Below are 10,648 nucleotides of genomic sequence, written 5' to 3'. Positions count from 1 at the left end.
GGGGGGGGGGGTCCTCGGCGGTCCTTGGGGGAGACGGCCATGTCTTCCCCTTCCCGGTGGCTAGGGGGGATGGGCGCCCGGGAGGTGGACAGATGGAAGGATGAGAGGCCGAGGGATGGACAGATGGGCCCGGGGGTGGGGGTGGGGGGGCGAAGACCTGGCCCTTTCTCACCCACCCCACCCTAACTCCTCACCGACCAGATACCCGCAGATAGGGCCAGAGTTGCCTGTGTCCTGATGGCCAGGCTGGGGACCTCTGGGGTTTCTGGTGGGAGGATCGCCTTGGAGCAGTGCTTTGGGACTCAACCTCATAACCCTCTGAGATTCCACCTGATGAACTCTGACCTGAGGCTCTGGCTCGAGCCCTGATTTGGGGGAGGAGGATCATAATGTGCTGGGAAGGATAGGAGGATTTCTGTGGCCTGCAAGTAGGTGGGGCAAGGTGCCTTAGTGCCGGGAGGAATGTATGTCCATGACTGTGAGCGAGTGTGACTCTGGGGCCTGTCGACTGTGCTACTGTGGCTCAGTATTATGTGTGGATGTGTAAGTGTGTAAATCCCTCACGGGACTGTTGTGTATGTGGCACTTACGAGTGAGTGTCTTGTGCCTGCAAAGGTAGATCTTTGTGTGTGTTTGTCCCAGGGTTTCTCAGTTTTGTGAGTGTCTGTGTGCGCTTGTGGTTCTGTGTATGAGTGTGTAGCAGCTAGTGTATGCATGTGTGTATTATCTTGGTGTGGGAATGTATCAGCTTTATGACTGCAGCATGGAAATGTGAAGTTCCATGAGTGTGCTTGGGCGTGTAAGAATGTGCACCTGTGTATTATATGTGTGTTCCAGCATGTTGGTGAGTGTGCAAGGTGTATGTGTTCTAGGTGCAAGTACCTGGTTGTCTGTTAGGGGGCACATGGGTTTCTCTACCGTGTCTGTGCACCTGTGAGTATGCGTGTGTAAGTCAGCGTTGCATGATGTATGTGTCAACCTGGAGGATGTGTGTGTGTCTATGTTGTGAGTCCATTTTTGCTTTAGTGTTGGTCTCTGGGAGCAGGGTTATGTGTTTTCAAACATGTGCAGGCCTCATGTGCCTGTGTCCCTGGTACAAAGCAGACCCCACTTCTGGGCCAGTGGGATTGGGGCTATGGTATGCCAGGGTCCAGGCACCTATATGCTAAGCCACGTGCCTATGCAGGGTGGGAGCACCCAGATCTTGCTGGTGTGTCCCTGGGAATCCCGATGTAGAACCGTGGGTTGTGGCCGTGTGGGTTGGACACGTCCACACAGTGAGAGTGGGTCGGATGGGAACCTCTGGCCACCTCCTGGTACCACTCAGCCTTTGAAGTTGGGGGCTGGGATGTGAACTTGAGGCTCTAAAGGAGGAAGTGTCTGGTCCAGACTCCTGGGTCTGAGAAGGAGGAGCCTGGAAACTTAGAATCCTGGGTCTGAGAGAGGAGAGGACCAATCCCAGACTCCAGGATCTTAAGAGAGGATGGATGGGGGCGCTGGGGGATGTGGCTTCTGAGGCTCCAGACGACAAAAGGCTAATCCTTGAATCCTGGGTTTTGGAACGTGAGCTGGCCTAGGTACCCAGACATGACTTCTGGGTCCCTCTGATACTATGCAGAGCCTGCAGCAGGAGGGCTGAGAGAGTGATCATTGCAGAGACTTCCTATGTTCAGATGGTCTCCAAGGCAGGCCTTAACGCTCAGAAAGGAGCCAGAGGATGCTAACAGGGTGGCTTTCTTCCTTTGCAGGTACTGGCGCAGGCCCTGACTCCCTGAAGAGAGGTGAGTAGTGCCCTCGGGCTAGGGATACAGAGTGGGGTAATGGGGCTGGTTCGGAGCCAGCTGGGGCCTGGACCTTCCCCGGAAGGAACCCCAGTGCAGGGTGCAGCAGTGTCCAGAGGGGCAGGTGCCTCTGCACTTCACCTTAGGTGAGGAAGTGGTGACCAACCCGGGGTCATCATAGGTGAGTGAGGGCTTAAGGTGGCCAGGAGGCTCTGGGGCACAGGTGGGGTCTCAGGGAAGGGTATGGCATCCTCTCTCAGGAAGGGTAAAGGATTGGGAAAGGGATTGCTTCATGTTGTCAGTGAAGGGTATAAGAAAGTTTCAAGATGTGAGTGAGAGAATTGAATGGTTATGGGGTGTGACTGTGCTTGTATGGGGGAAGACCTGATAGCCCGACCTGCTGAGGCTGAGAAAGAGCCTTAATTATAGTAGTCCAGACATGGGGGCTCATGCCTGTAATCCCAGCACTCTGGGAGGCTGAGGCAGGAGGAATTCAAATTTGAGCACAGACTGAGCAACTGAGTGACTTAGGAAATCCCTGCTCACATTTTTTTTGAGGAGGGCCCTTGTGCTTGTGAGGCAGGTGGTGGAACCACAGAGCCAAATCCCTAGCCCCTTGCTCAAAATTTTAAAATAAAAAAGACTGGGATGTAGCTCACCGCTAAGGTACAGCAAAAATGTTGATGATAACAGCAGTAGCTAACATTTATGTAGGGTTTCCTTTATCAGGAGCTGTGCAGAAGCTCTATGAGCTAGGTCCTATTTTTACCCCCTTTTCACAGATGGACATACTGAGGCACAGAAGAGTCACTTGACATAAGTCACACAGCAGAGACTAGGGATGTGAACCCAGATTCACATGGGGTTTGGATTCTGGCCCGTAGTGTACAGCGGCTCTCAATAAATGTTAGCTGCTCTCCTTGCGGTTCTTATTCTTTTTATTGAGTCTCACTCTGTCTGCAGGAGGTGAGCTCTGCACTTGTTTCGCAGATCGGGGTTCTGAGCCCCAGAGACCCCCCAGCCAGGCAGGCGCCGAGCTGAATCTCCTAGTCATGGAGTCCATACAGAGCAGTGTTCTGGGGAGTAAGAGGCAAATGTGGGAGCAGTGCCCAGAGATAGCAAGACACCCTGATCCTGCCTCCTTGTCCCTCCTCAGCTGGGTCGCCGTCTTCCTCCCTCTTGGTCTCCTCTCTTTAACATTCTCTCTTTTCCACTGGCTGTCTCTGCATCTCTCTTTTCTGTGGGTCTCCTTCATTCTCAGTTTTTCTGTTTCCCTGCCTCACTGTCACCCCATTTCTTCATTTTTAAAACTTATATTTTATTGCAGCACTGGGGGCGGGACCCAGGGCCTTGCTCATGCTAGGCAGGTGCTCTGCCACTAAACCATACCCCTAGCCATCCTTCCCTTATTTTGAGACTCTTTCTCTTTCTGAATCTTTCTGTCAGTCCGTCCCTTTCCTCTTTGCCTCTCTGTCTCTCTCTCCCTCTGTCTGGCTTTCTTAGCCCCACTCCCCCTTTCTTGGGCGGAAAGATCAAGGTCACGGAGGGTTCCCTGCCACGCACACAGGCTCCTGGGATGTGAGCCAGCAGAGGCTGGAGTCCAGGGCAGGGTGGGGTGGAAACACTTCCGGGGTTGCCCCCTTCCCATCCTGTCCTCCTCACCCCCTGCCCCGCCCACCCTGTGTTGTGATGGGAGCTGACAGGTCGTGGGCTGCAGCTGCTGTAGGGGGAATCCCCGCCGGAAGATTTTTGCCTGGAGCATAGGCACAGTGTGAGTGTGTGAGTGTGTGTACGTGTGTAGGCACGGATGGGGCCTCGTGTTTCCCCACCAAGGTGAGCACCACAGTTGGCCCTGCTAGACAGCTGAGCCCAGGACAAAGCCACACTCAGAGGAGCACTCGCGCTCTGAGTGGCCCAAGTGGCCCAGCTGGGAGACTCTGATGCCTTTTTCTCTGCCCCTCCCACCTCTACGTTAAGGTGTTAAGGGGCCACCTTAACGTTTATTGAGTACTTACTGTACGCCAGCCCGTGTCAGTGGCTCCCGCGTGTGAGCTCAGTGAAGATGATAAAATTGTCATTCCAGTTTACAAATCAAGGCGTGACAGCCTCACGGCGGGGGAAATCAGTGCTAACAAATGGGGAACCAGGATTTGAGTCTGAATCTGTTTGAGTGCAAAGCAGCTACTCTTTATAATACACAGTTCTGTGCCTGGTACTTATCAGGCACTTGACAATGACAATGATAATGACCTTTTGGATGTATTCAGCCCATTTCATGTGCTAGGGAGTGTTCTAAGTCAGCCGTGTTCTTTAATCCACCCAGTCCTTATAGAAGTAAGACTTGTATCTCCTTTCTTACAGATGAAGAAACCGAGATTCAGAGGGGTTCAGACACTTGCCCGAGGTCACACAGCTAGTAAGTGTCACAGCTGGGATTGGAATTGAGAGTATGCCCTCGGCACCTCAAGCCTTAAATCACAGTCCACCGTGATTTCACAATATCTGGTGGATAGTGAAGGGCCCAGGCTGGGCGAGTTGTCACCTTTCTTGTTGCGAGATCGTGAGAGGCTAAGAGACTCCTAGAAAGGGGACCCAGGTGGGGTTCGAGCACTCATTGGAGGGGAGGTGGTACTTTAGCAAGCAGCGTGGAAATAGAGTCATCTGTTAAGGTGGATGCATGCAGCCAATGACAAGTCCTGTCTCTGTCCTCGGTCTAGTGATTTTGGGGGAGGGATGCAGGTCTGACTCTGGGTAGGGTGTCCCAGGGCCTCTGGGAGGCACTGTGCATCTGCCTGGGTAACTGTCTCTGTCCCGCAGGTCCCACTGCCCACTCCTGCCTTCCCCCTGCGCCATGGCTCCGGGCCCTTTTGCCTCGGCGCTTGTCTCGCTGCCTCCTGCTGCCCTGCCCTTCCTGCTGCTGCTCTGGGCCGGGGCATCTCGCGGCCAGCCGTGTCCCGGCCGCTGCATCTGCCAGAACGTGGCGCCCACGCTGACCATGCTGTGCGCCAAGACCGGCTTGCTCTTCGTGCCGCCTGCCATAGACAGGCGCGTGGTGGAGCTGCGGCTCACCGACAACTTCATCGCGGCCGTGCGCCGCCGCGACTTTGCCAACATGACCAGCCTGGTGCATCTCACACTCTCCCGGAACACCATTGGCCAGGTGGCACCTGGCGCCTTCGCAGACCTCCGTGCCCTCCGCGCCCTGCACCTGGACAGCAACCGCCTGGCTGAGGTGCGCGGTGACCAGCTCCGCGGCCTGGGCAACCTCCGCCACCTGATCCTCGGCAACAACCAGATTCGCAAGGTGGAGCCTGCTGCCTTTGATGCCTTCCTGTCCACCGTGGAGGACCTGGATCTGTCCTACAACAACCTGGAGGCCCTGCCGTGGGAGGCGGTGGGCCAGATGGTGAACCTCAACACGCTCACACTGGACCACAATCTCATCGACCACATTGCCGAGGGGACCTTCGTGCAGCTGCACAAGCTGGTGCGCCTGGACATGACCTCCAACCGCCTGCACAAACTCCCACCTGATGGGCTCTTCCTGAGGTCCCAGGGCGGCGGACCCAAGCCGCCCACGCCACTGACCGTCAGCTTCGGTGGAAACCCGCTGCACTGCAACTGCGAGCTGCTGTGGCTGCGGCGGCTGACCCGGGAGGACGACCTGGAGACCTGCGCCACCCCGGAGCACCTCACTGACCGCTATTTCTGGTCCATCCCCGAGGAGGAGTTCCTGTGTGAACCCCCGCTGATCACGCGGCAGGCGGGAGGCCGGGCCCTGGTGGTAGAGGGCCAAGCGGTCAGCTTGCGCTGCCGGGCGGTGGGGGACCCTGAGCCCGTGGTGCATTGGGTGGCACCTGATGGGCGGCTGCTGGGAAACTCCAGCCGGACCCGTGTCCGGGGAGATGGGACGCTGGATGTGACCATTACCACCTTGCGGGACAGTGGCACTTTCACTTGCATTGCCTCCAATGCGGCGGGGGAAGCCACGGCGCCCGTGGAGGTGTGCGTGGTACCTTTGCCATTGATGGCGCCCCCGCCAGCTGCCCCGCCACCTCTCACTGAGCCCGGCTCCTCTGACATCGCCACACCGGGCAGACCTGGTGCCAATGAGTCTACTGCTGAGCGCAGGCTGGTAGCAGCGGAGCTCACCTCCAGCTCAGTGCTTATCCGCTGGCCCGCCCAGAGGCCCGTGCCTGGCATCCGCATGTACCAGGTCCAGTATAACAGCTCTGCGGATGACTCCCTCGTCTACAGGTGCGTGTGGGGGCTGCACCCCAGGACCTCCTCCCAATCCAGGGCCCTCCCTCCCGCCTGCCTGAGGTCTTGGCCTTCTTGCTCAGCTGGTGCTGGATGGTCTTGCCGACTTATCCCAGGCCCTCCTTGGCCCTTCCTCTTCTCTTCTCTATTTTCTGTCTCACTGTCTGTAGTTTCCCTGCACTTAGCAAATGTTTATTGAGCACCGACATGAGCAGACCAGGGTTGAGCCCTGGAGTTATAGCAGTGAAGCAGCACAGCATGATTGGCTGTTTAGAGAGTGATCTGAGGAGTGTCATGGTCTGCATGCTGGCCACAAGGGTCTGATCACGGGCCTCTTCTGTTAAGCATTGGCTGCACAGCACACACATATATTTACAGTTATATTTCTATTTTCAAACTATATACTAGTGCTATTATACCAGCACATTGGGTACATTAGAAGACCAGAAAACAGAAAATTATGAGAAAAATGTAAGTTATTTCTACCCTCTGTTGCATTAGAAGCCATCGCCCTGATGGGACATTTCTCCTTCTTGCCCCTGTTGGGCACTGAGCCCCTCCTCTGTGCTAGGTCCTGAGCTGAGTGCTGGGTGCCCAGGGAGCGCAGGACGCTGAGTCCCTCCCCTCAGGGAGCTCACAGCTCAGTGGGAGGAGGCCCACGGAAGGAACAGAACCACTGCCGCGGCCCTGGATGTCCCCATCTCGGGGGTTTCCAATAACACTCTTGGCCACGGAGCTGGTACACAGTGAGCATGCTTTACAAAGGGCTGTTGGCTGATGGATCTGTCCTTGTCTCCGCCTCCCTCAGGCACACTGAAGAGCACCTGCTGAATGCCCGGGCTTGTGTTCGAATTCACAGGGGGAGGTCGGAGGCATTTCTCCACCCATGGGAGCCCTAGCTTGTGGGTGCAGACCTTCACAAAAGCCTGCCTCTTGGCCTCCGTCTCCACTTTTCCCAGTGTTCTCGTGGCTGCAGGCCTGGAGGCATCTTTCCTTTGTTGGTTGAGTGAATAAATGCCCCTCTCTCTCCCCTTGGTTCTGTTTTCTTTCTTCTTCTTTTTTTTTTTTTTTTTTTTTTTTTTTTTTGGTACCGGGGATTGAACTCAGGTGCTTATGCTTTTGAGGCAGGTGGTGGACCCACTGAGCTAAATCCCCAGCCCAAATTATTATTATTATTAATGTTATTATTATTGGTACTGGGCATCAAACTTGGTCCTTGTGCTTTTGAAGCAGGTGGCAGCACCACTGAGCTAAATCCCTGGCCCTTTTTTCTTTTGAGACAAGGTCTTGCTTTGTGTTTCAGGCTGGCCTTGAACTCATTATGTAGCTAGGGCTGGCCTCAAATTCACAGCAATCCTCCTGCCTCAGCCTCCCAAGTGCTGGGATTACAGGTGTGTGCCACCACATCCCACTATTGTTTTCCTTGTTCTGATTTTGGCCACTAAACACCAAGTAAATACTGTGCGTGAGATCTGTGTTGGGCCTTGGGGCTAGTAAGATAGAGCAGCCAAGACTGGTTTTACAAACAGCAGGCAAACAAGTGAACCAATCAGGAAGCTTCATGAGATGCTCTCAAAGTTGCTGCTTCATTCCCTCAGCTCCTTCCCATTTAACAGAGGGAGAACTTGAGTCTCAGTGGTCCCATGCCCATGGTCTCATGGAAAGTAACAGGGCTATTCTTTATAAGCAGAACTCTTACCGAATGCCTACTGTTTGCCAGGCAGGGATGGAGGGGAAATGATATTGCATGTTTGTAAACAACTCAGTTTCTGTGACTCTCCACCTCTCTGTTTCTCTCTTTCCTTCTTTCTGACCTATGGTCACCACAAAGATGGGAGGGGGTGCTGTTTACAGGCCCCCAGACTCTGCATGTATGCAGCTGTCGATGGCCCCTGTCCCCAGCTGGGCAACAGATTCCAGGACTCCTCCTTTCCTCTTAGGGCCACCGTCGTAGTCCTCCATCCCCCACTGCAGATGCTGTACTATGGCACTGCAAGGGTTAACGTCTTCACTGCTGCCATGGGTGCAGATGACATCCAACCAGAAGCCTGCTCAGCTGCTTGCTCTGGTCTTGCAGCCAATTAGAGACACATGGGCTCCAGCTTTCTTAAGGAGCCAGTCTCTGTCCTTGAAAAAGAGGAGCCCCTAGCAACTAGTTATTTTGGGGGAAGGAGCAAGGGAATCCAAGGCTCTCAGAGAGAAGATGAGAGAGGAAGAAGAAGATAAAGCCAGGGAGGAGGCCAGGGTGGGTGGAACAGGGTGGTATTGGTCTGACAAAAGTCAGAATGAGGTAGAAGGGGAGAGTAGGTGAGTCTGGGGGGCTGTGTTGAAGCCTTTGGTTGGAGGGTACTCTGGGTAGTGGGGCAGGATGCCCTAGGTGGGGCTTGAGGACCCGAAGGTGTCCCAGCTGGAGGGAAAGGTGGAGCTTCTGCAAGAGGTAAGAGGGCTGTGGAGGTAGGGCATGGCCTTGCAGAGGGGTGGGGCTTGTTCTGGGTGGTCTCAGGCAGAAGAAGGGGACGTCCTTGTCCCTGGTGAGCCACTAAGAGGCTTCGCAGGAGAAAAGGGCTGGGGAGGGTGTGCTGGCGTGCAAATCCATGTTCACTTGGCAGGCCTGGACTTGCTGAGGCTGCACTCAGCCAGCAGGTGGAGGGGATGCACTCTACAGCTGTGGGCCAAGGTCTGAAGGTGCGGCCCTCCAGGGGGAGAGATCGGGTCTCACAGATGGGGGAGAGTGCAGTTTGCAGGAGTGGGAGCCGCAGTAAGGATTCCTGGCCAACAGTAGATGGAAGAGAAGTTAATAGTGATAATAAGTGCCAGGCTTTGGATATGTTAACTCATTTGTTCCTCATACCATCACTGTGGTATGGGAGTTATTTTCCTCATTTGGGGGAAATACTGCACAGAGAAGTTAAGAACATTGCCTGAGCTCACAGAGCTAGCAAGGGGCAAAGGAGAACTTCATACCCAGGCAATCTGGTTCCCAGAATGGGTTGGCTTCACTGAATCTCTACACTGCTCCTCATTTGAGGGGAGGGACCCACAGCAAGAAAGGAGCATGTATGCCTGGCTACATTTGATTCCACTGTGAATGTAATTCTGGGGGTGTGATTTGGTGACTTCTGGTGGGTACAGGCCTAGGCATGCAAAGGGTGTATCTGGGCCTGAGCACAGTAGGGGAACTATCCTTATTTGGCCTTTGCATGGTGTGACTTGGAAGCCACAGTTCAATCAGAAGGGGAGTAGTTTGTAGCAATGGTACCATGAGTGGGAATGGGTGGAGTAGGGGCCTGGAAACTGCCAGAAGCTGCCTGTTCTACTTAAAGGCATGCAGATACAAACAAGGGACCTGCATCAGTTTCCCACCAGAGTAGGGCTGGGTGTGCTGATAAAGGGAGTGGCCAATAGCATCAGTTCCTTTAAATGGTAACTATATGCAGATAAGGGAGCCAGAGTGGCAGCTGTCCTAATAGGAGTGAGACGCTCTAAGAAGGCATGTCCTTTGAGCTATGCAGCACTCCTCCCAGGCAGGCGCCTGGATGTGTCCCTGGGGAAAGATCGATGGGCGATGAGGCAGCCAGGTGAGGTTTGAGGGGAGGGCATGCTGATAAGAGGCAGGCCTGTAGCTAGTCCCTGAAAGGGTGAAGAAATAAGGCCCAGTCGGGACTGAGATACTGAGTACTTTTCCATCGCCTCTGTTGTTCACTATCAGTTGGGCCTAAAGTGAAAGAGACTGGTTCGGAATGGGGCTAACTATGCTATGCTCCCGCCCCTTCCTGCAGGATGATCCCGTCCACCAGCCAGACCTTCCTGGTGAATGATCTGGCAGCGGGCCGCGCCTACGACTTGTGCGTTCTGGCAGTCTACGATGATGGGGCCACCGCCCTGCCGGCCACGAGAGTGGTGGGCTGCGTGCAGTTCACCACTGCTGGGGATCCTGCGCCTTGCCGTCCGCTGAGGGCCCATTTCTTGGGCGGCACCATGATCATCGCCATCGGGGGTGTCATTGTCGCCTCGGTCCTCGTTTTCATCGTTCTGCTCATGATTCGCTACAAGGTGTACGGCGACGGGGACAGCCGCCGCGGCAAGGGCACCTCCAGGTCGCCCCCGCGGGTCAGCCATGTGTGTTCGCAGACCAATGGTTGGAGCCTCCAGGAAATTTGCAGTTGAATCCAAAAGCAATGTCTTAGTCCATTTTCTGTTGCTCTGATTTCACACCACAGACTAAGTAACTTGCAAAGAACAGATATTTGTTTAGTTCATGGTTCTGGGGGTAGAAGTCCAAGAGCATGGAGCTGCCATCTGCTAAGGGACTTCTTCCTGATTCCGTGGATCCAGAGGTGGTGCTGGGACGCTCGCTGGGCGGCTCAGCCACCTCGCTGTGCCTGCTGCCGTCCGAGGAAACTTCTGGGGAGGAGTCTCGAGCAGTGACAGGGCCTCGGAGGAGCCGTTCTGGGGCCCTGGGGCCGCCAGCTTCAGCGCCCCCGACTCTAGCTCTGGTTCCGGGGGGAGCCTCGGCCCGCCCCAGGCCGCAGCAGCGCTACTCCTTCGACGGGGACTACGGGGCGCTCTTCCAGAGCCACAGTTACCCGCGCCGCGCCCGGCGGACA

The 10,648-nt window shown here is 55.1% G+C and overlaps 2 protein-coding genes across 2 annotated transcripts; both read left to right on the top strand.

Moving 5' to 3' along the window:
* The first annotated feature begins 1,284 nt into the window (after window positions 1-1,284).
* LOC104855616 (leucine-rich repeat and fibronectin type III domain-containing protein 1) lies at window positions 1,285-7,067 on the top strand. The gene is made up of 3 exons (XM_033765780.1): window positions 1,285-1,781; window positions 4,143-4,197; window positions 4,599-7,067. Exon 3 carries the CDS (start codon window positions 4,633-4,635, stop codon window positions 6,238-6,240), a length of 1,608 nt encoding a protein of 535 aa, XP_033621671.1. The 5' UTR covers window positions 1,285-1,781; window positions 4,143-4,197; window positions 4,599-4,632; the 3' UTR covers window positions 6,241-7,067.
* Window positions 7,068-7,385: 318 nt separating this feature from the next.
* On the top strand, window positions 7,386-10,208 carry LOC117286905 (leucine-rich repeat and fibronectin type III domain-containing protein 1-like). The gene is made up of 2 exons (XM_033765987.1): window positions 7,386-8,478; window positions 9,821-10,208. Exon 2 carries the CDS (start codon window positions 9,822-9,824, stop codon window positions 10,206-10,208), a length of 387 nt encoding a protein of 128 aa, XP_033621878.1. The 5' UTR covers window positions 7,386-8,478; window position 9,821.
* Window positions 10,209-10,648: the final 440 nt, after the last annotated feature.

Source organism: Fukomys damarensis, unplaced genomic scaffold, assembly GCF_012274545.1.
Source record: "Fukomys damarensis isolate Sample0158 unplaced genomic scaffold, DMR_v1.0_HiC HiC_scaffold_19, whole genome shotgun sequence".
Lineage (NCBI taxonomy): Eukaryota > Metazoa > Chordata > Mammalia > Rodentia > Bathyergidae > Fukomys > Fukomys damarensis.
The sequence above is the reverse complement of the archived record's forward strand: the minus strand, read 5'-3'. Positions and strand labels throughout refer to the sequence as shown.